Below are 24,974 nucleotides of genomic sequence, written 5' to 3' on the forward strand. Positions count from 1 at the left end.
TGGCGATTGATGATGCATTTGCATATCATATTGCAAAAGGAATTATAGAATATGATGATATCGAACCTCGCTCTGTTGAAGAATGTCAACAAAGAGCGGATTGGCCTAAATGGAAAGATGCAATCCAGGTTGAATTGGATTCACTAACAAAGAGACAGGTATTTGGGCCTGTAACGCAGACACCCCCAAGTGTAAAGTCTGTTGGCCATAAATGGGTCTTTGTTAGAAAGCGTAATGAGAAAAACGAGGTTGTTAGATACAAAGCCCGCCTTGTGGCGCAAGGTTTCTCACAACGCCCTGGAATTGACTACGAGGAGACATATTCTCCCGTAATGGACGTTATAACGTTCCGCTACCTTGTCAGTTTGGTAGTTTCCGAAAAACTTGACATGCAGCTTATGGATGTGGTTACAGCATATCTCTATGGGGATCTAGATTCAGAGATATATATGAAGGTTCCAGATGGACTTCAATTACCCAAATCAAGTGGCTCTAAACCACGGAGCGCGTTTTCAATAAGATTAAAACGCTCACTATATGGATTAAAACAATCCGGACGGATGTGGTATAACCGTCTAAGTGACTACTTGATTGGGAAGGGATATATTAACAATGAAATATGCCCATGCGTGTTCATTAAAAGAACAAGTTCCGGATTTGCAATCGTAGCAGTTTATGTCGATGACATGAACCTAATTGGAACTCTAGATGAGTTGAAGGTAACTGCTAAATACTTGAAATCCGAATTTGAGATGAAAGATCTTGGGAAAACACGGTTTTGTCTCGGTTTAGAACTCGAGCACCGTAGTGATGGAATCTTGATCCATCAGTCTGCATATACTCAGAAAATCCTAAGGCGCTTTAATGAAGATAAAGCAAAGCCTACGAGTACTCCCATGATCGGCCGTAGTCTTGAGCCCGGAAAAGATCCGTTTCGTCCAAGGGATGAGGACGAAGAACCATTAGAGGCCGAAGTGCCCTATTTGAGTGCAATAGGCGCATTATTGTACTTAGCTCAATGCACAAGACCGGATATCTCATTCGCAGTGAACTTGTTAGCTCGACATAGCTCTGCGCCAACACGCCGCCATTGGATTGGTATAAAGACAATCTTTCGATACCTAAGAGGTACGATTGATATGGGCCTATTCTATCCCTACAGAGAGAAAAGGAATGACGGAAAATTGGGATTGGACCCCAAGAGGCAAAACGCCCCCGTCCATGGAATGGCCGCCGGCCATGTTGCCGCCGCCGGCGCCGCCACCGCTCATGGTGGCCGGCATTCTCCTATCTCCCTCCATCAAAACGACAATGATGTCTTGATGGGTTTTGCTGATGCAGGGTACCTCTCTGACCCTCACAAAGGTCGCTCCCAAACTGGTTATGTCTTTACCATGGGAAGCACTGCGATATCTTGGAGGTCTACAAAACAGACCCTTGTTGCTACTTCCTCAAATCATGCAGAGATTATTGCTCTACATGAAGCTGTACGTGAATGTGTATGGCTAAGGTCCGTAATTCGACACATTCAAGGAAGTTGTGGTTTGAAGTCTACCACAAATGAACCTACATGCATTTATGAGGATAATGCAGCTTGTATTGAACAAATGAAGTTAGGTTTCATCAAGGGCGACAACACCAAGCATATATTGCCTAAGTTCTTTTATAATCAGCAACAACAATCACTCCTAAAGATTGAAGTGAATCAAATCCGATCAGAGGATAATGTAGCGGACTTATTCACTAAGTCGTTACCTAAATCCACCTTCGAGAAACATGTGAAGAGCATCGGATTGAGAAAGTTATCCGAACTCCCACGATTATAGCAATCAGGGGGAGATATCGACATCAGGGGGAGTTATGATGTCTACATGTTCGATCTCGAAGAGTGAAGGACGTGTTGTGCTCTTTTTGTCCTTCGACCAGGGTTATTTTTATCCCACAGGGTTTTTGTTACCTGGCAAGGTTTTTAACGAGGCAACGGATGAAGCGTCACCACCAAGTTTGAAGCGGCACAAGGGGGAGTGTTGAAGGAATATCGATTTAGTGTGCCTTATCAAACTAGGAGTAGCAATAGGAGAGAAGGTTCTAGATTTCCCAATCCTACACGGATTGGTATTCCTTGTAACATTAGAACTAGCACTTTGTAATCCCTATATATAGGGCTCCTATTCTCAATAATAAGAATACATCTCTCTCATCAATCTCTCTCAAATACATTATACTTAAACATATGTTACCCTTCTTGAAAACTTTTTTATTTTTAAGATAATTCTTCCCAACTTAATAATATACTGGACGTCAAACACACTGTATAGATGTGGATGGCTACGTTGGTAGTTGTTTCACAGAATGTGGAGAAAACTGCTCCACTTTTTTTTTTTTTAAATTTTTAAATTTTTTTTTTTTGGGTATTGGCTTTTTTGTCCTTCTCGAATATTTCAGTTCAAAAGTTTTTTTAATATTTAAGGGATATTTTTGTAAAAAGAAATCTGTTTTGGTTGACAAACACTTTTCTCTAGTATAGATATGTAAAACACAATTGAAAAAAAGAATGATTTGTATTGGTTTATTGATACCATAGCTTTGAAATTCTATAAACATGAGGATTTGCACATTAGTCATTCACATGTGGGGGTTTATCTTGAGCTTAGGAAGCTTTTGGGTTCTCCTTGACAAAGTCAAAAAAAACAATGTTTCTATGAAATTTGCTTAAATTTTTATTAAGAGTTATACTATTGAAAAGAGTCAAAAGACATTCTATGTTCATGATCTCTTAGAGCTGAAAAATAATTACTTACTCTAAGATCAAAAGGGTTGGCCTTCAAAAATAAATTTTTTATGAGGTGTATATTAATAAAACAGGGATGTGTATATATAATTACTCCATGATGTCAGTGAAGATTAAACATTTTACATTCACGATATTAATTATTTCAAATAACCTTTATGTCACAACTAACAACAATATCATCATATATAATTTTGTGTAATGTATTAGGGTATTGAGCCTGTGTGAGGTTGGATAAACTTTTATGAGTCTTCTATGACGTTTGTAGTTTATTGCTTATACCACAATTGCGTGATTGACAAGTGATTATTAGTTGAATGATTCATTTTCGGTAGGAGGCGATGTTTTTTCATTCTTGCATAGGCTCGCTTAAATATAAGCGTCCCAGTGATCCTTAATGGTTTGCTTTAGCTTAGGTAGGTTAGTCCGGATTTTCTTGCCAGATTTCTTATGTAAGTATTGGTAGACTACAGCTCTTTCTGCTGTTGATCTATGAAATAAATTTCTATTCAAAAAAAAAAAAAAAAACAATTGAAGCAGACACCTATTCTGTAAAGATTAATTATAGCAAGCAACAAGTAGCCATTTTTATTGGAAAAATGTCCAAATACCCTAATTTTTGAAAAATTATTTCCAAATTCCCCCACTAAATTTATGGGTTTCCCCATTACTCATAAGATAATTGATTGGACACAAACAGCCGAAAAAATCGAGCTCCAAAAAACTTGGATTACTCTTGGTCTACGGTTTGAGAATTTCTGCTCATCCGGCGGTGCTCGAGATCGGTGGGGGTTTGCCTTGCCGCTAATGGACTACTTTCGGACGGGTGTTTGAACGCTATTTGCTCGGCGAGTCCTAGAGAGAGGTTTTTTGGCTCAAGGTTTGGATGGGTGGCTGAGTGGTGAGTACTAGACAAAAGCTCTGGGCGTGGTGGTTGAGTTGTGCAGGGATGGCAGGTTTCGGCATGGGTTCTGCAGATTTGGGTGGCGTGGTTCTGAGGGGTTGTGTGGCGGTGAAGATCTGGATGATCAGGGGGCAGCGGTATGGATTCTGGAAAGTTGTGCAGCGAAGTAGGCCAGGTGTTTTAGGAGGTGGTGAGTCGTATGTTGGGTTCGGGCCGACGAGACATGGTTGGGACTTGCTCCAACAATCCTGCTGGGCCTTGTGTTTTTTGGGCTTCTGCTCTTTGAGCTACTGGGCTTTTAATTTGGACTAGGCCCTTGGCTCAACCCTATGTTTTTAGTTTTTGTCTAATTACAATAATTCCTTTATATTAGGAACTTAGATCTCTAGCGCCTCCGGCGTAGTACCAAAAGAGGATCTTCGCTTCCTCTACGTATCTGATTGTATAATGAGTAGGTATATTTCTATGTACTACTGTGGATACTACCACCATCTTCTTGTCTGTCTATAAATGGCAGCGGAAGTGTATGTAATGGCATATTTCGGCTTGTGATGAAATATTCGCCCCGTGGGCTTGATTCAAAAATAAGATAATTGATTGCATGTGTTCCCTAATACCCAATTAAGCTTTTTTTTTATTATTATTATTTATTTTTGGGTGTGCTTTCGCCCTTTGTCACATAGAGATAAAGTAGGAGAGAGAGATCACTAGAGATTTTACCTGGCTTGGAGATCACACAGGTCCTATTTTTTAGACTAATTTAATAATTTTAAATGTAAAATGTCAAAAAGGGATAGAAGTGGTGTAAAAATAAGTAATAATTTAATGAAATTAGGTGATGATTTTAAAGAGAAGAAACTTGGGGTGGTGTAATATGTAAAAAACGGTGTACCAATGAAAAATCTTACCACACTTGTCTAGTTAATTTGTTTTCCCAAGACAAACAAGAGCAAGCTTCCGAGAGAAGCTCTCTTTAATACATCAGAAGACTTCTCTGGGAGGCTTCTCAGAGAAGTCTTCCTATTTCTTTTAGGTTTTAACAATCCAACCTAGAAATCCTCAGTGGCTTTTATCAGTCCTCTTCGATCAACCTAGCTAGTTCACATAATATGGAGATGGGAAAAAGGAACAGGGGATCAGATGAGAAAACGAAGACTCCCATGCAGATGGAGGGCGAACAACGTGAGGCCCTGGCTGCTTACAATAAGTTACAGCGTGAACATCAACAGTACTACATATTATCAACAAGGTAATTCAGCTAGCAACACTCAGATTCTTTATTTCCTGCTTCCATGTTAATCAAATGAATAAAATGACTTTCAAATTGTTAAGGTAATTAGTTTACTTCATTTTTGATGTTGTTAGAAGCACAAAAAATACAACAAACTTCGAGCGACTGCCGCGAAATATGGTTCTTAGAGAATCATGTGAAATCAAATCTCTTTCTACTGGAAGCTGAAAAGAAAGTGCTTCAGCAGCGTGTGCAACAACAATTCCAGCAACTGGTAATCTAAAACCCTAAAATTAATATTGATGTTCCCAAATGAATATATTTTGTTCCTACTTTGAATCATACTGTGCATTGTCCTTTAAGCTTGATAGGGCCTTCTCCAAGGAGAAGAAAGCACAAGAAGAGGTGTTACGGTTGGACGAAGAAGCACAGGTTTGTTTGTTTAATCAGTTGAATCGGTTAGTCAAATAACGGCTTATATTGATATGATCAAATAGTATTGAGTTGAATTGAGTTTCTAGTGATATATTGGAAATGGCAGAGACTTCGCAGGGAATTCAATGTCAAATGAGGTAAGAAACTTGATGGGTACAAACCAGGCACTGGAGCTGGAGATTGAGCCTTGTTAGCTAGGGATGAAAGCTATAATATCTTTCTAGGAAGCTTTTTGAGTAGCTCCCTTTAATAGGTATCTCAGGCCGGTATTGATACTGCCATGTAGCCTTGTTCTTCCAGGACGGTAGCATGGGAACTTTGTTAAAAAGCAATCAAAAATTAACAGCGTAAAGTCAAATAAGACAGTATGAAGAGAATGAATTTTCTTGTGTATTATTACACCCATTCTGTGGTGTATATAAAAGGGTTACAATTGTACTACAACGTACTACAACTATTGTGTACTCCTGTACTACACAACATATACAAGGTAAGTAATTACAATAATATATTCCCTTGTAGTCTATTCCTAATAGGGAACGATGACTCACACTAACACTCCCCCTCAAGTTGGCGCATATACATCAACCATGCCCAACTTGCTTAGTGAGTCATAAAACGCCTTCCTGGAAACTCCTTTGGTAAGTACATCTGCAAGTTGCTCTTCAGTTGGAACAAAAGGAAAGCTAATGATTTTGGCATCTACCTTCTCCTTTATAAAGTGACGATCAACCTCCACATGCTTAGTACGATCATGCTGTACTGGATTCTGTGATATGTCAATAGCTGCCTTGTTGTCACAATACAACTGCATGGAATTTTTGAGTATGAAACCCAGATCACGTAACAGATTTCTCAGCCACAACAATTCACATACTCCGTGAGCCATACCTCTATACTCGGCCTCAGCACTAGAACGTGCCACAACTTTCTGTTTCTTACTCTTCCATGTAACCAAATTACCTCCCACAAAGGTAAAGTAACCTGATGTCGACCTCCTGTCTGTGATATTTCCAGCCCAATCTGCATCTGTGAAGCCACAAACCTCAAGAATGTTGTTGTGTTTAGAAAATAGTACTCCCCTACCTGGAGCTGACTTCAAGTACTTCAGAATTCGCATAACAGCATCCATGTGACTCTCACTCGGATTATGCATGAACTGACTCACCACGCTCACTGCATACGCAACGTCTGGTCTGGTATGAGCCAAATAAATCAAGCGCCCAACTAACCTCTGATAGCGAGCTCGATCAGTAGGTACCTGATCTGGATACTCAGCTAAACCATGGTTCTGCTCAATAGGAGTGTCAATAGGTCTACAATCTAATAAACCTGTCTCTGTCAGCAAGTCAAGAACATACTTCCTCTGGCACAGATAGATTCCTTCTCTCCCCCTGGCTACCTCAATTCCTAAGAAGTACTTAAGCTCACCCAAATCCTTCATCTCAAACTCAGAAGCTAGCTGTCTCTGCAGTCTATCCATCTCAACAGTGTCATTACCAGTGATTACCATATCATCCACATAGATAATTAGAGCTGTTACCTTCCCCTGTTGATGCTTGAGAAACAAGGTATGGTCTGAGTTGCTCTGCCTGTAACCAACCTTCCGCATGAACTGTGAAAATCTTCCAAACCAAGCACGAGGTGACTGTTTGAGACCATACAAAGATTTTCTCAATTTGCATACAAACTCACCAGGAGAAGCAACTACATACCCTGGTGGGAGGCTCATATATACTTCCTCGGCTAACTCTATGAAGAAATGCATTTTTGACATCAAACTGTCGGAGTGGCCAATTTAAACTAGCAGCAAACGAGAGCAGAACCCGAATAGTATTCATCTTGGCAACAGGAGCAAAAGTTTCATCATAGTCTATACCATACGTCTGAGTAAATCCCTTTGCTACAAGACGTGCTTTGTATCGATTCACTGATCCATCTGCATTATGCTTCACGGTAAAAACCCAACGACAGCCTTCTTGCCTTGTGGTGGAGGGACAAGTTGCCAAGTACTGTTCTTCTGCAACGCCTCCATCTCTTCATCCATAGCCTTCCTCCACTTTGGATCCCCCAACGCATCCTTCACTTTGTTAGGTACTGATACAGCAGATATTTGATTCACAAATGATTCATATGACTTAGACAACCTCCTAGTGGACATATAGTTGGCTACTGGATATGTTGATTTGGCAGTAAGAGTAGGTTCATATCTTTTGGCTGATTGACCTCGAGTGGTCCTAGGTGGTAACACATATTGCTCAACATTAGACTCACTACTACTAGTATCAGTGGATGGACATACCTCAAATGGGTGATCTTCAGTACCAGGAAGCTGTGAGTCAGGGGTAGAAGCGATGGCAGGAGGGGCATTTGTGTCTTCAACCTCATTTTGAGTGATGGGAACTGGTGCTACTGCTGCTGGAGGCGGCGAGCTAATAGTTTCAACTGGATCCGCAATACCTCCTGGTTGTGTGGCTTCTCCTTCTCCCTCTGATTCCTCCCCCTCTCCCTCTGATTCCTCCCCCTCTCCATGATATAGCTCTTCAAAATATGAATTCTCCCCCTGAAGAGCTGTATCTGAAGAGGAGAAATAACTCATGTCTTCAAAGAAAGTAACATCCATAGTGACATAATACTTTCTGGTGGGTGGATAATAGCACTTGTACCCCTTCTGATGACCGCCGTAGCCAACAAACACACATTTAAGGGCCCGGGCATCCAACTTAGACCTCTGATTTTTGGGTACATGAACAAAGGCAACACAACCAAAAACACGAGCTGGAAGATTGTGAAATGATGGTAAGGAGACATGAGAGGCGAGAACCTCAAATGGAATTTTGCCCTGAAGGACACTGGATGGAAGACGATTGATAAGATGAGAGGAAGCATGTATAGCATCGCCCCAAAGATACTTAGGCATATGAGCACTAAAAAGAAGGGCACGAGCCATATCAAGTAAATGACGGTTTTTCCGTTCGGACACTCCATTCTGTTCTGGTGTTTGTGGGCACGTGGTTTGGTGAACAATCCCATGGATTTGAAAAAACTCTTGGAACACATGATTAACATACTCCCCCCATTGTCAGAACGAAGGACTTTAATGGTGCTATGATATTGTGTCTGAACAAGATTACGAAAGGTCTGAAAAGCGGAAAAGACTTCATCTTTGGTTTTAAGAAGAGCAACCCATGACAATCTTGTACAATCATCAATAAACAACACAAAATATCGCATACCCGATACAGTAGGCTCTCGAGAAGGTCCCCAAACATCAGAATGAATCAACTCAAAAGGAAGAACACTTTTATTAGAAAGACTAGGAGAATAAGTAGCACGATGACTCTTGGCCAACACACATGTTTCACAATGTAAAACTGACTCATCCACACCAATAAACAGAGTAGGCATGGTTTTCTTCATAAGACTAAAAGATGGATGCCCTAAGCGGCGATGCCACAACCAAATCTCACTTAGCTTATCAGAAGTCGAAGTCAAAGCGGCTCGGGACTGTGCTCCTGGTTTCTCTCCTGCGTATGTCTGATCTAGATGGAACAACCTGCCCCTCAGATACCCCCGACCAACTATCTCCCTGGTGAGAAGATCCTGAAAAATCACATACATAGGATAAAAGGTTACAGAGCATTTAGACTCAGTGTTCAATTGTGGGACAGAGATCAAGTGATGAGATAAGTCAGGCACATATAACACATTATGAAGTTCTAAAGTGGGAGTAATACGCACTGACCCTGACCCTAACACAGGAAAAGCCTCACCATTGGCATTGGTGACATAGGACACTGATGGGGAAGACAATTCAGTAAAATATGATTTGTCATAAGTCATATGATCGGAGGCACCAGAATCAATAATCCATGTATCAGAACCAACAAAGTTAGAAATCTGTAAAGCCATACCAATTTTACCTCGACCAGCTATAGAGGCTGTAGGGGTAGCTCCACTTGCTGTATGATGATCTTGGCCAGCCACTCCATAGAAATCCGGTTCTTGGACCAAGTGAACTGCAGCTGCTTTCCCCTTAAGGCGATAACCTTGTTTTTTAGGTTTAAGGTGTGGGTTCAACTTCCAACAAGTCTCCCGAACATGCCCAAGATCGTTGCAATAAGAGCATTGAGGACGAGGACGGTTGGTGAAGCCTTGCGGGAAACCTTGCTGATGAGGTGGGGCTGAACTCTGTTGCTGAAGGAAAGGTGCAGGTGACTTGGCCTGAATGGCTAGGCTAGACACTTCAACCTGTGCATGTTTGACACTTTCCTACTGAGACTCATCCTTGCGGATGTATGTAAAAGCTGTGTTCAAACTAGGAGGGTCTGTCATTCTGAGCAATTCTCCCTTGGCACTGCTATGCTTCTCATCAAGCCCTCTTAGGAAGACATGAACCCTTTCTAGCTCCTTCTCCTTCTGGTACCACACAAGATCTTCCTGATTCTTGATCTTGCAAGGACGCTTCTGATCAATTTCAGCCCATACATTCTTCAGCTTGGTAAAAAATACTGACACTGGTTGCCCATTCTGTTGCATTCCTGCAGCTTTGCACATCAGTTCATGAACCTGTATAAAATCAGACTCATTTGTATAGAGATCTCCCAACGTCTTCCATATTGCCTCAGCAGTTTCACATTCCTCTACCATCTGTAGCACATCATCAGTCATGGCTCTAAATAAAATAGACATTACTAACCCATCATCATCTTCCCACTTAGCATAGGCCTCTATGTCATCTTCACGAGGAACCTTGATTGTTCCTGTCACATGTCCCATCTTGTGTATCCCACGAAGATAAACGGACATAATCTTCTTCCATGTTCGGAAATTGGTACCAGTGAGTTTGGTACCTCCAAAAGAACCACCTTCTGAGCTCTTAACAGAGACCTCAACTTTCTGAACCTCATTGGCTTTAGAACCCTGACCTTCACTGTCATCACCACCCATTGCAATAATAATAGAAAAATATACAAATCCCAAAGTACGCAGCGGAAATAAGACTAATAGATGTCTCCAAATAGTAACAGTTTTTTTTTTTTTTTTTTGGAACCTAGTTGACTAATCTGAATGAATTGACTGAGTTCGGTTGACTGTGTTGACCGAGTTAAGGCGGGTTGACTCACCGAGTTGACCGAGTTGAGGCGACTCACCAAGTTGACCGAGTTGGGGTGGGTTAACTCACTGAGTTACGGAATTCAGCAACTGAGATCGATCTGGAATCGTCCCGAGTTTGGGCGATCTGGGCTGGAATCGATCGATCTGGAACCTCCCTAAGTGAGCGACGCTGATGTGGACCGAACGACGCTGCTGTGGTTGAGCGAACGACGCGGCTGAGCGACGCTGCTGTGGACCGGCTGATGTGGATCGAACGATGCGGCTGATCGACGCTGCTGTGGTTGAGCGAGGATCGTGGGCGATCTGGAAACCGACCAGTCTGGGTTGAACGGCGCAGGTTGACGGTACACGTCGATTCTGAAGAAGCCGGACTGGATTGAAAGAGCCGGCGGTCTGAATTGAAGGCTGCCGGTCTTGGTTGCTGAATAATTGACGAAGATCGGTCTCGGAAGAGACGAAGATCGGTCTAGAACAAGAAATAAGGAGACAACGTCCTTTCGGATCTTTGCTCTGATACCAAGTCAAATAAGACAGTATGAAGAGAATGAATTTTCTTGTGTATTATTACACCCATTCTGTGGTGTATATAAAAGGGTTACAATTGTACTACAACGTACTACAACTATTGTGTACTCCTGTACTACACAACATATACAAGGTAAGTAATTACAATAATATATTCCCTTGTAGTCTATTCCTAATAGGGAACGATGACTCACACTAACACGTAAGCCATAAGGTTTGCTTGCTTCTATATGGAACTGCATGGCCTTAGTCACTTGTATATTCATTCTTATCATAGTGTGCCTTATGTGTCTGCTTAGCATATCCTGCAATCATAAGAAAAACATCACGTATAACTCCTTTGCTTATTAATTTCATCAAATATGCCGGAATGAAGATGGCTTTCTTAATACAATGGAATAAAAAGAAAAGTATAAAAGCATCATATTGATTAGCCAACTAAACATATATCAAGCTAGTGAAGATAGAATATAGTCTAAAGCAGAAAAACACCGCCAAAACCGCCCTGTCATCAAAAGATTAAAGAAAGAAACAATGGTAAAATGATCACACCTCAAAAAGTAGAACAAACAGAGTAAACTGGAATATTGCTTATAAATTCAAATCCAAGTACAATCCAGGCTAATTTAAACCTTTGACAGAAGATGGTCTAACAAAGACAATAGCATATGGAAATGGAAAGAACAGGAAAAGAAATGCTAACATACAGCATATCAGATATAGCTACAACTACCTTAAACTCTTCAGTTAGCAAAACTTATATTATCTCAGTTGCAAAAAAACTGCAATATATATCAAATGTAGTAGAGGTCAGTCTCTCATTTCAATAAAAAGTTCAATACTGTCAAAGCAGACAATACTGGAATGGGGTTTCACTTATCTTCACTCTATTTAAGCCAATGGTTTTTTCCAAGGCTTGTGACTACACTTGCACTCACAATAGTTCTTGCTTTATGTTTGTTAGCATACACCAGTTGTAAATAAAGATGTCTATTATCAGTAGAAATCTAACATAGACATCCAAATTCGCAACTCAAACAATAAACTTGATGGATAAACATCTGAATGCAGTTCAAAATATCACTCAAAACGACAAGGACTCTCTTTTGAATCCGACATCCCTTGTTAAAACAAAGATAAATGAGACTCCTTCACATTTCAAACAAACTACTTTCTGCAAAAAATAAACATAACCTAGACATTGAGACAACCAATTAAGTGTCTATGAACCTCCATGGACATTGATGCCGAGGGAATCTTTTCAGAATGCTGGCGACAAACCTCAGTAGATCCAATGGTGACTAGATGATTTTGTGAAATAGTAGGATCTCCCCATCCACACCGGGGATGGTTTAGAATGACTTATCTATGATAGAAAATACAAGTGAGACCATAAAACAGTTGCAAAAAGGATACCTTCTCAACCTTCTCCTCCCAAGCAACTGCAGTACCGACAAGAAGAACAATGAGATTGATCTGAATAAGAGAGAGGGGCGTTTAGTGTTTGCCGATAGATAAAACCTTCACTAATCCAATGGCTAGACCAGATCATCAGAAATTGAGAAAGCACATATAGATGGAATAAAAACAATGCTGCTCATTACTGCACATTCATGCAGTTAAAGCATTTGGGTGGTTAATGTGATAAAATAATCATATATACACCTTGTTGTTTTACTAGTGGCCTTTTGGGAGATTTATTTTAGTGACAGTGGGATGTGAATAACAATCTGCAGTATAAGAAATCTCATGAAGAAGGTAATTAAGATCAATTCAGATACTTCATTTCCAGCTTCCATGTATACAAAAGACTCCATGACAGGATGTATCCTACTCTATTAGGCATGATGGGTTTAAGAAAACTCCATGAACCCACCTCCACAAAATAGAGGCTGCAAAAATTGGCACTAAAATGCCAATAACTTTCACACTAACTAACTGATATATAGATCTAGACATGTGATTTTGGCAGGTTGTTCATCATCTGCAACACAGGAAGATCAGTAACCTCATTGGCCAATCTGGCATCATGCCATGCGTGGACATAAGCATGAGGCTTCTTGAGCCACCCATCTAGGTATCCTTTGCAATAAGCCTTTTCTTTTTCCTTGTTCGCCATTGCTGTGCTCTCCGCCATTTCTATCCTCTCAGCCTCAGCTACCTTTTTCCTCAATTCCAAGGCATTTTCCTTTTCCTTGTTCACTGTTGCTATCCTCTCTGCCATTTCAATCCTCTCAGCGTCCCAGACCTTGTTCCCTAATTCCAAGCTGCTTCGGTAGGTATCCCGTTCCTGGGAAGTCTTCTCCAACTCAGCTTCGCTCTCAGACAAGTTTTTCAGGACCTCCTTTAGCTCTTCTCCAAAGTTATTGAAGTCCTTATTAAGTCTCTCAGTCAGAGCTTTCTTTTCATCCTCCCACTCCTTCTTCACTAATTCCAAGCTGTTTCGGTAGCCATCCCGTTCCCGGGAAGTCTGTTCCAACTCAGCCTTGCTCTTGGACAAGCTTTCCAGAACATCCTTTAGCTCTGCTGCAAAGTTACTAAACTCCTTATCGAGTCTCTCAGTCAATGCTTTCTTCTCAGCCTCCAACACCTTCTTGCCTAACTCGAACTCAGCCAGATCCCTAGACCTGTCATTGTGGACCTCCTTTAGCTCTGCTCTCAAGTTATTCAGCTCGTTCAAGGCCATATCTCTCGCCTTCAAAGCTTGATCGTACTCCTCCCTCGAGACTTCCCTACCATTGGCCTCATTCCGGCCCACCAGAGCAGGGTTATCGGTGCCATTCTGCACGCAATGATTTAAGACAAGGAAAAGTACAAACCCAAATTAAAACTACACTACACATACTAAATAAAATATGAACCTAGTGATACATATTTTGCATCTACCAGAGCAGTTGCCTCTTCATCTTGGGGCATCTCAGACTCGGACCTTGTCTCTTCATCTTGGAACTTCGCAGGTTCGGAGTCTTCCTCTTCCTCTTGAGGCAGCATCTCAGACTCAGAGCTAGCCTCTTCATCTTGGGACTTCTCAGACTCCTCTTCATCAGTGGAATCAGGGCTATACTGCATGCAATGATTTAACACAAGTGCAAGTGCATACCCAAATTAAAACTACACAACACAAACTAAATAAAAATATGAATCGAGTGATACACATTTTGCATCTACCACAGCAATTTCTTCTTCATCTTGGGGCATCTCAGACTCGGACCTTGTCTCTTCATCTTGGGGCATCCCAGACTCGGACCTTGTCTCTTCATCTTGGGGCATCTCAGACTCGGACCCTGTCTCTTCATCTTGGAACTTCGCAGGTTCGGAGTCTTCCTCTTCCTCATGAGGCAGCATCTCAGAATCAGAGCTAGCCTCTTCATCTTGGGACTTCTCAGACTCCTCTTCATCAGTGGAATCGGGGCTATACTGCATGCAATGATTTAACACAAGTGCAAGTGCATACCCAAATTAAAACTACACAACACAAACTAAATAAAAATATGAATCGAGTGATACATATTTTGCATCTACCACAGCAATTTCTTCATCATCTTGGGGCATCTCAGACTCGGACCTTGTCTCTTCATCTTGGGCCATCTCAGGTTCGGAGTCTTTCTCTTCCTCTTCCTCTTGGGACTTGTCAGACTCACAACTGCTGCTTGGAATATCCACCACAGTGGGAGACCTCTTCGGCGGTATCGTACCACTCTTCTAGGATTTCAAATGAAATGGAACACTTCAGTGTGGACTTTTAACAAGCACCAGGCGTGCAAGAAAAACACAACCCAGTTTGGAAATGCCCAGAAGAGAAGATCAAGAACTCACCAGAGTAGTACAGAGGCGCTTCCTAGGGGGATACATTTCACCGGTTGTTAGACGAGCAACTTCCCTGGTACGACCCATTTCTTCTTCGCAATGACAAATGGTGCAGAAACAATCTGAAACCACAAAGCAAGAATCAAACCATTAGAAATCAATGTATGAATCAGAACCCAGTAATTAAGAAGAAAGGGAAAGAAATTAGCCGCCTTCCTTACCCGAAATAAATAACTTGGGAGGGATTTGGCAACCGTCTTGTGTAATTTGACTGACTCTGGCTTTTCCTCTGTAGAACAAGTTTGCTTTCCCACTCCAACCCGTTTCAGTAACTTTTCAGTTCCTCTCCAAATGTCTTTCAATGCAAGAAAAAAGAAGAAATATTAGCTTCTATGGGCTCAGTTGGGCTGTTGATATGGGCTCCTAGTATTTGGTTATTCAGTTATCTTGGTGGATTATTATTAGCTTTTATGTTCGACATTTATGTGTTTACATGAAGAGAAATATACATGGTCGATCGTATTATTAGTTATATTGACGGATAATTTATCTCTATTCAACATAAGTTTTTGTGTGAACATGGTCGGTCATACACTAGTTATATCTTTCACTGTATCTTTCACTGTCTAGGTTACATTCGGTGCTTTATTTGATTTAGTCTTGCATCCAGTTATGTCCTTGTTAGGTTTATTTTTATTAGAAAGTATATGAAAATAATGTGATAACATTAATTCATTTCTCACGGAAGCTTTTATAATACTAGATCGATGTACAAGTTAAATAAGTAATTTAAGACAGAGATTAAAAGTAGATTAATACAATGAATCTGGACTAATACCCGTTATTGTATGTAAAAAATAATAACAATAATAATAATACTCATATGCTCTCTATCTCCAACTCCACCTACTATTTTTTTTATTTTGAGGGACTATTATCAGTATTATGCATGTTTTACCCACCAGAAACCATTCAATAACTTTCTCCAGTGTAGGACCCTAATTTGTGTGATCTACCGCCAAGTCTACTCTCAATTTGGATACCTTCGTCATTAATATTGTATTCCTAAACATTTAAATCAATTTTGAGGTTATTTACCAACACAAAATAAAACTTGGTACTGAAAAACAATAACAAGGCATATAAGGTCATTTCATATAAGCTTGAGCTATGAGTCATAGTTTCATTGTGAGAATAAAAGCCCTCTTGGGTCTCTGTATAAACAAGCAAGAGGCTGAACAGTGTGTAAATGACAGGATTCATCCTACTCTATTAGGCAGAATGGGTTAGAAAAAAGAAAACTCTATGAACCGTTGTCCACACAATACAACCTGCAAAATTGACACTAAAATGCTAATAAGATAGCGCTGACCAACTCTTCGATATATAGGAGTATGACATGTAGCCTCTACACTAGTGATTTTGGCAATTTTCTCATCATTTGCAAGACACAATGATCAGTAACCTCATCGGCCAATTTGGCCTCATGCCATGCGAGGACATATGCATGAGGCTTCTTGAACCATCCATCCAGGTACCCTTTGCAATAGGCATTTTCCTTTTCCTTGTTCGCCATTTCTATCTTCTCCACCATTTCCATCTTCTCCGCCATTTCCATCCTCTCGGCCTCCAAAACCTTCTTCCCTAATTCCAAGATGTCCTGTTCCTTGGAAGTCTGCTCCAGCTCAGCTCGGCTATTGGAGAAGTTTTCAAGGACCTTGTTGAGCTCTGTTCCAAAGATATTGAACTCCTTATCAAGTATCTTAGTCAATGCCTTCTTCTCAGCGTCCCAAGCCTTCTTGCCTGACTCGAACTCAGCCTGGGCCTTGGACAAGCTGTTTTGAACCTCCATCAGCTCTGCTCCCATATTGTCCAGCTTGTTCAAGGCCGAATCTCGCTCCTCCAAAGCTTGATTGTACTCTTTCGATAAAACTTCTCTGACAGTGGCATCATACCGGTCCACCAGAGCAGTCGAGCAGGACCCAATCTGCACGCAACAATTCAACACAGACGCAAGTGCATACCCAATTCAAAACTCAACTCAAACCAAAATACCAATAGAAAATAAAATGTAAAGTGAAATCACACACAGGCACTCAGTTACTTACAGAAGCATAAAGTAGGGAAAGCCCAGCTGTGAGGTCTGTGTTAGAGAATTTGCCAAGGTTGGGCAGAACCAGAGCAGTTGCTTCTTCATCTTGGGAAATCTCAGAGCTGGTGCTTGGATTATCCAGCAGAGGCCTCTTTACTGCTTTCCTACCACGCTTTTTTAGGAGTTCAAAAAATTAGTACATAAAAGAAGACACTCTAAGAATCGTTCTATGAGGAATTTTGACAAACACCTGGCGTGCAACAAAAACACAACCCAGCTTGGAAATTCCAGAACAAAGAAAACACTCACCGGAGGAGCAGTACTATGGTGCCGCTTAAGGGGAGCACCATCAACGGTTGATCTGCGAGCAATTTCCTTGGTACGTCCCATTTCTTCACAATCACAGATGATGCAGAAACCCCAAACAATCTAAAACCACAAAAGCGAGAATTGAAAAATCACAAGGTTATACGTAAATGTACAAATCTGAACCAACTAAATTAAAAAGGGGAGAATGGAAAGAAGCTAGGAAGCATACATAGAGCTTTTGTCCCTAAAGATAGGAGAAAGCAGGAGAGCTGCTTTAACAAAGCGTTGCTCTTGTTGCATGCGGTGGGTTTCCTTTTTCTAGTACAGGCTTTGCTTCCCGCTGTTTTGTGCTGCTCCGTTTTGGCACCTTCAACGTTTGGCCATTTCGGCTTTAATCATTTCCTTTTTCTATTTATCTTATGTTTCAAAAATATTTTTATTTTTTATTTTTTTACTCAATACTTAGTCTGGTGGCATACGTCTCTCTCCTTTGTAAATGCAGTTGCCGATGTAATAAAAATAATATTTATTTTTGTAAATGATTATGAAAAAGCATACAAGAATTAGTGATTCAGACTTATTTATGTAAAAATAGTTCTCATAATAAGATGGTTCAAATCACATAATCAAATTGTAAATTTTGGCTAATGTATCATAATGTATTGATGTTTTGTGTTGACTATAACACTTCTAGCGATATGTCCCACGTTGTATCATAACGTTTTACGTCTAAATTTCAAACTTTTTTTTTTTTTTTGATTGGGAAAACTTCTTATTTGATGACAGATCAATAATAAAAAAAAAGAATCAACTTTTTTTATTTTGAAAGGAAGGAGAATCAACTTTAGTAGTAATAAATAAATTGATTGCTCAAGCATATATATAGTCTGATTGAAGTAGATTAAGGCTTAGTTTGGGAATGCTTTTGAAATTGCGCTTCTAGAAATATTTGGACTGTTTGGTAAACTGTCAAGAAATAGCTTTTGACCCGAAGCGCTTCTCCCAACCTCCAAAATTGAGAAGCTACAATTCGTAGCTTTTGATTTCAACTTCTACGGGAATCAAAGTCAGGACGCGGAGGATTAAATGAAATTTTAATCAACTATCCAAATTGTCCTCAGGCTTATCTCAAATTGACATCCTTCTCAATCTCTCGCACTCCTCCCTCTGCAAAACCCCAGGCAAAGATCTCGACGGTTTCGTCTATAGCACCTCCACCTCTTCCTCTTCCTGCTTCGTCAACACCTTGAATTCCATTCAGATCCAGTTCCCTCAAGGCTTCTCTCCCGCTCCTCCAGTCTATGCCTCCTCCATCCACCCAGATTTTCTCTTCAGATTCAACAAGGATACGCCACAGTTCCAAAATTGCCCGATTTCGTCACGCCTCTGATGGTTCCTGATTCTCTTGTGAACCGGAACTGACCACCTCTTCTTCTATTGGTTAGTCATATACGCAAATCCATCTATTCTTACTTCCCAAAGATAAGTCATAATTTTTGGAAAAAGCTTGAGATAAATGATCAAGTTTTGCTTCCCTTGGTTAGGTTTGTTGTTATCTGCATGTGTTGTTTTTTTTAATGGGAGGGATTTTTTTTTTTGCCTCAAATACTAAATTGGTGAAGGTAAAAGAAATGAAGGAAATGTTGATATTGAGAACAGGTCAATTTTTAGGTAACATAAAATTGGTTCTGTTTTGGGACGTAGGTGGGGGCTTTGAAATGTGCATTGTGGCTTGCTGCTTTGGTACAAATCTGGAATAATGAAGGTATTACTGATGATAAAGGGTCTGTCTCTCAACTTGTGCAAAGATCTATTAACTTGATTAAGAGCCTAAAGAGGCATTCAAGTTGTTCTTCAATAATGAAGGTGCACTGATGTTTTTGTCTTATGACACATGAAGTGCAATGCAACATCCACATTCTCAAGCTCATTTGTGGCGACCCGGAGACTGGATTACCACAGCGCCGCCTCCCCAAAGAACCCTACACACGCGACACTTGGAGTACGTGTTTTGGGCCTAGAATTCCTCAAAGAGACCAGGCCTTTAGGTTGGAAAACAAGAAATCTATAAGCCCAAAAATTTTGGGCTTGTATAGTGGGCTTGGCTCGTAATCACAAGATTACAAACTAGGCAAGGAAGAGGAAAGGAAGGTGGTGTTGTGTTGAGTTTTAGAACCTATGTCAATTTTTAGTTCTTAGCCCAAGTTTGCATTAAGTTCATTGAATGGTAAGTTACGTGAGTCTTCTAGGTCTAGCGCACTAGGACCTAAACTCAAATGGAGGTTCTAACCCTAGGGTTCCACTTTGGTGGTCAGCAATCACACACATCATCAACCATACATAACGTTACAAAAATTTAACGAAATCAAACAAGCCAAATAAAATAAACTTTAAACAAAACAAGTTTTGGCCTCCAAGGATTATCCTCTATACCCAAGCTTCGACAACAACAGCCTGCAAAACAAACTAAAGTAGGGGTTAGGCTCCTACATCCAGTCATTGCCCATGCCCGCCCCCATATCTAAGTTTTAAAATATGATTTATCGTTTTGAGAAAAAGTAATAGATAAAAACCGGTTTGCGATTCCACGTGATCGTCACCACGTAATTACAATCCCATGGAAATTGATCATCTTTCACACTTCCATCACAACCGTCCATCTAGCCAATCACTTTTCGGAATTCAATAATCACAAGGCTAGAGACAAAGGGGAGATAACAAGGGCATGGTGCACACTGCCCACCACCGGTGGCTCAAGGAGGAATTGACCTCTCCTTACATCCCCATCAATTGCCAACACATTAATCCAATCCACGCAAACCATTTCAAGTTGTAAAAACATATAATTTCCAAAACATGCAAGAGGCCTCATATAAAACATAGTATATGCAAGAAAAGCATAGATAGAGTTAAAGGCATCCCTTACCTGGAACTCGAGCTTTCTCTTGCAGCACTTGGCCTCAATGCAACCTTGTAGCAACCACCACTTCACAAGATCCTACCAAGATATCAAGCCTAGACCAAATAAGTGACATTAATCACGATAAACTAGGCTAGCTATTCAGTCACATTACTCTCTGAAGAAAACCTTTCCTTTAACCTAATTACTAACTAATAACCAGACCATTAGGGCTCTAAGGGAGAGTTGGTTTTTTAAGGAAAAAGTGGCAAAAACACCTTTAGAAGACAAGTTGTCAAAAGCTGGGAACAGAGTTTAAGTAGGAACTGTTAAGGGTCAAGGAAGAGTGTCCAAAATACTTGAGGTGATTTCTTGGAAAATTTTGGAAAGAAGATGGTTTAACAACCAACTCAGTAAGAATGAAATTAAATGGTTATAGAATTTTGAGTGAAGCCATGTGAAGAGTAAAGGTTTCAGACTAAAGTAAAACAATGTGCAGGTTTTCTCCAGAAATAACAGCTTCTGTCCACCTATTTCAAAATTGCATAACTAATTCTAGAAAAATGCTTTTGGGGTGATTCAAATTCTGGAATGTTCATTTATGTGTTTACTATCTAGAAAAATGCATAACTAATTCTAGAAAAATGCTTTCTCCAGAAGGAATTGATCCCAAATTCTCAACGGTTCAGCTCCATTTTTGAAAGGAATGTAGCTGGGTCAGATTATACTGGAAACTGAAAACTGCAGAAATTGGTTCTTTTATGCAAAGCTCGTTTGGTACCCAAAATGAGTGGTTAAGTAGACTCTAAGACACCTATAGAAAGTATCTAAAGCTTCTAAAGGCTTAAAGTCTCAGTCACCCTTCAATACTATAAGGGGAAGGTCTTGTAACTCACTAACATGATGTTTTGAAGACATGGTGTTTGGACAACAATAACACAAATAAACTCTATGATCAAGCATGATTTCAATGTTCAAAATAACCATGTTCTAGCACAAATCCAACACACTTAAGAGGCGTGTCTAATGCTCCTAATAATCTATAGCTCAGGTTACTTTCTAATACTATATGGGCAGGTGTTGTAGCTCGATGACATAATGCATTGAAACATGATATTTGGACAGCTACAAACAATAAATAACCTTTGAACCAAATACGATTCTAATACTCAAGGTGTAGCCATGACCTAGCAGAATCCGTAGACATTAGAATGGATGACAATTCAAAATTAAGGCAGCAAGATACCAACAACAGCAGTGACAAGTTCATAATCTTCAAGGATTCGTAATAACAACAAAAAATATATAGAGTTTTATGGAAAATATGATACTCACCAAAGACTAATAAAAAAGGTGAGTTTCTCTTGAGGATTTCAACAGGAAAGAGAGCTAAGGGAGCTGATTGGATCGAGTCCAGGCGCAGGCCAAGAAGTTCGCTCAATCTCGAACATGCAAAGTGCAACAGAAACTTCTCAATATGTGGAATAGTTGTTTTGAACGTATGGAGCCTAAAAATTGAAGAAAGAAAGGGGAACTTGATGGTTCCAGAATCTTACCAAGTGTTTGTATCAGTCTCAAGTAAGATGTGAGGGATTCGGGTGGAGCAAGAGAGGGAATTCAAGTAGAAATCCGGAACAGGCTCGTTTCAGAACAGCTTCCGCTTCGAGAGGTGTACAGGACTCAAATCGACTCCAATGGAGCTGAAATTTTTAGGCTAGATAGAGGAGACATAGACAAACAACTTTGGTGGAGAAAGTTTTTTGATCGGAGGTCCCTAATCAGGAGTTTCGAGGCACGCAAACACACTGATGTGCCCAGCAAAGAGAGAAAGGGCGAGAAGAGGAGAGTGAATGACGTTTTCTGGGCTGGGTTCTCCCTTTTGAAGGTCTGAGATGATGTTCTTGGAGGAGTTTCCATATGCATGCTGACAACGTGGAAGGGAGGAGCTGAACGAGGTTCCTTTCTCTCAGCCCAATTCTGACATGAACAAGGAAAGAGGAAAAGCTCTTTGCGTGTGAAAGAGAAGGCTCAGCTTAGGCAGATAAATTTGGGTAAAAACAAGAAGTTGTAAAAACCAAAGTGATGGGGAAAAATAAAAGTAAAATAAGTAAATGCAAGTAAACTCAAACTAAGGTGTTGGCAAGACCAAATAAGGATTGAGCCTCACCAAGCTTGTATTTGGGTAGAAAAATGGCAAAGTAGATTTTTGTCGGAATTTGCTTGAGTTTGAAAAACATAGGGAGTAAATAAATAGTATTTTTATAAAGTCGGAGGGATGGTTGACAAGCAAGTATCGGGTAAGGCGGGTAGGAATTCAACTAATGGTTAAGAAATAAAGTAAAAGGATAAATCGTAAATGCACGCACAAGTATATTTCAAAATTATGCAAAGATATTATTATAAGCTACAAGAACCTTATTAGATCAAGAGAGATGTTCGGGTCAAAGGTCAACTAACTTATTGGGATAGGTTCACTAGCTAGCATATCCGTATGTTGGGTGTCCAAAGTAAATTTTGGACTCTAACCTTATGCTATATATTCTTGGACCCAAGGCCCAAGCCCAAACTATTTCCAAAAGTCTTTGACCAAACAAAGGTCACGAAAAATTATTCCGTCAAAAAGTGATGTTCGGAATTTCACGGGGTCTACATCATTTGTTTTTGTGACTTCTTCAACTTCACATGCTACTTTTCTGGGCTGCACCAGCTTTGAAGCTAATGATCAAGTGCTTAACTTTGATTTGAAATCTGAACCAGCTATAAAGGAAAACAAGAATTCAAACATGGCAGAGGTGCCTACATGCATCTAACTCTTTCAACATCTTAACAAAGGCTGGAGTCTCATGAGTTTTGATTGTGCTCGTTCTTTCTCTGAGCTTTGAGACTTTATTGATTGCCTTCTTGACATCCTTCCTACAAGTATGGTATTTTGGAACCTCACTCATGAAGCTCATGTCAACTCCCCGTCTTCTACACATAATCGATCGAAGTTCATGTGTGCATTCTTTTTAAGGCCTGTTGGTTCAGCAGCAAAAGAAGAAACTTAATAGTAACAAAGGGGTGTGATGTTGATGGCAAGTTGTTTGAGCAAGCATGGTTATGTGATCCTAAGTTTAATGGAGAGGCAACCATTTTCTTTTATTGGAAAAGTGAAGTCCTTGTACTTACTGATTGTTCAATACAGTGAAGTAGTTTGCCTTGTTCGATTCCCATTTCCATTGCTGAATATATATGACACAGTTTGAGAGTCAAGAGCACTTATAACTCAATGAGCGGCAACATGATTTTGGCCCTCTATTTTCCCAGTGTTTTCCTTCATGAAAACACACACATATATATATAGCTAATACCAGTTACCTTTTGTATAGCTCAACTAAAATTCTATGTGTTACTTGGAGAATTATAGTTTGTATAAATTCTGAGGTTTATCTTGCACTCTTGCAATTTTATAAAAAAAAAAAGTGGCTAATATTCGGTTCACCTTCAATTGTTATTATGTGCTCTTTCTAATCAAACAAGTTTTATTATTATTTTTTTTCATATGAGACTGCGGTTTCCCATTTGTATTCCTACAACAAGCTTCATTAATGAAATTCCTCTCCTTAAAAAAAGAAAAAGACACTAGTTTATAAAAGCAAAATGTATGAAAAATGTTTCAATTTGAGTTCATTACTAATATTAGAAGCATTTTAGTATTCATGTCTTTTTTGGTAATTATTTACAACCACAACTTTTTGCGTTAAGTTTACCAAACACCTTCAAACTGCTTTTCATTCTCACAGCACTTTTAAAAAACAGTTTACCAAACACTCACTGCTTTTTTTCACAGCAAAACCAAAAGCACTTCTAACCACAGCAAAACTAAAAGCACTTTTGGCCACAACAAAGCAATCTCAAACTAAGCCTAAGCATTTCATAAGCGTCAACTTGATGATGCCTAGAAAATGAAGATTTTGGTCCGGGTAAAAGAAAGCAATGCGTATGTATAATGTAATACCAATGTCGACGAAATAAGTTTGGTCTCTCTAACTTTCGTTTTCATTGATTTATTTTTTCTCTTTATGCTAGTTACATTTTTTGAATTTGGTGTCATTCATTTTATTTTCTAGAGGTTTAGCTTTTGTGCCACCCTATTATAAAAAAATAAATAAATAAAGGTTTAGAGCGATATCTTTAGTTAAACTGGAAGGTTGATTTTGTCTCAACGGACATACAAGAAAGAGAAGAATGTTTTTCATGTTAAAAGAAAACATAACACACAATTAAATATGAGGAAGGGTATTGGTAACATGACCCATCATGCATCACTGGTCTCTGCGACTCCAGCAAAAAGGAGGCACACACAATCACACTTCACACATACACAGTGTGGCAGATTCAGAATATAAAATTAAGGTGGACTAATTTAACCTCGATATAATTTTCTTTTTGCTGATAGTACTTCTAAGAATATATGCTAAAAATTAAATAAGAAAAACAATTTAGAAATTCTTTTAAGAACCACTAATGGAAGTGTAGAACTAAATAAAGAAACATTTTAGAATATTTTTTGAAAAGTAGAAAATTGGCAAAACAGGAAAAGAAAATATAGAAAATATTGTAACCAAGGAAGGAAGGGAGAAGAACAAAAAAAATAAAAAGAACGAAGAAAGTAATGTAACCAAAGAAGAAAGGAAGAAGTGCGCGGTAGGTCAGTTGGTGATGCAGCCGTATGATACACTCCACAAACCCTTATTTACGGACCCTCCTTTTTGCTCGCATTCAGAACCAACTCCTTCGGAATCGGCTTGACCCAAAATCCGGTCTTCATTTCCTGACCTTGTGGACGCGGTGGTCTTCATTTCCTGACCTTGTGGACGCGGT

The 24,974-nt window shown here is 39.8% G+C and overlaps 2 protein-coding genes across 4 annotated transcripts; both read right to left on the reverse strand.

Moving 5' to 3' along the window:
- Positions 1–12,754: 12,754 nt before the first annotated feature.
- On the reverse strand, positions 12,755–15,213 carry LOC112202769 (probable serine/threonine-protein kinase kinX). 3 transcript variants are annotated; one of them, XM_024343775.2, is made up of 6 exons: positions 15,033–15,213; positions 14,821–14,933; positions 14,527–14,703; positions 14,173–14,421; positions 13,891–14,067; positions 12,755–13,786 (listed from the first exon to the last, which is right to left on the reverse strand). In XM_024343775.2, exons 2-6 carry the CDS (start codon positions 14,896–14,898, stop codon positions 12,956–12,958), a joined length of 1,512 nt encoding a protein of 503 aa, XP_024199543.1. In that variant the 5' UTR covers positions 14,899–14,933; positions 15,033–15,213; the 3' UTR covers positions 12,755–12,955. The 3 variants fall into 3 exon arrangements, with proteins under 3 accessions (XP_024199543.1, XP_040363085.1, XP_040363086.1); XM_040507151.1 differs by having other exon boundaries at positions 14,527–14,706; XM_040507152.1 differs by lacking the exon at positions 15,033–15,213 and having other exon boundaries at positions 14,173–14,416; positions 14,527–14,706.
- A 937-nt stretch (positions 15,214–16,150) lies between these two features.
- Positions 16,151–17,602, reverse strand: LOC112202773. The gene is made up of 4 exons (XM_024343779.2): positions 17,442–17,602; positions 17,213–17,332; positions 16,920–17,075; positions 16,151–16,798 (listed from the first exon to the last, which is right to left on the reverse strand). The coding sequence occupies exons 2-4, from the start codon at positions 17,291–17,293 to the stop codon at positions 16,220–16,222; spliced, it is 816 nt and encodes a 271-aa protein (XP_024199547.1). The 5' UTR covers positions 17,294–17,332; positions 17,442–17,602; the 3' UTR covers positions 16,151–16,219.
- Positions 17,603–24,974: the final 7,372 nt, after the last annotated feature.

Source organism: Rosa chinensis, chromosome 5 (genome assembly GCF_002994745.2).
Source record: "Rosa chinensis cultivar Old Blush chromosome 5, RchiOBHm-V2, whole genome shotgun sequence".
Lineage (NCBI taxonomy): Eukaryota > Viridiplantae > Streptophyta > Magnoliopsida > Rosales > Rosaceae > Rosa > Rosa chinensis.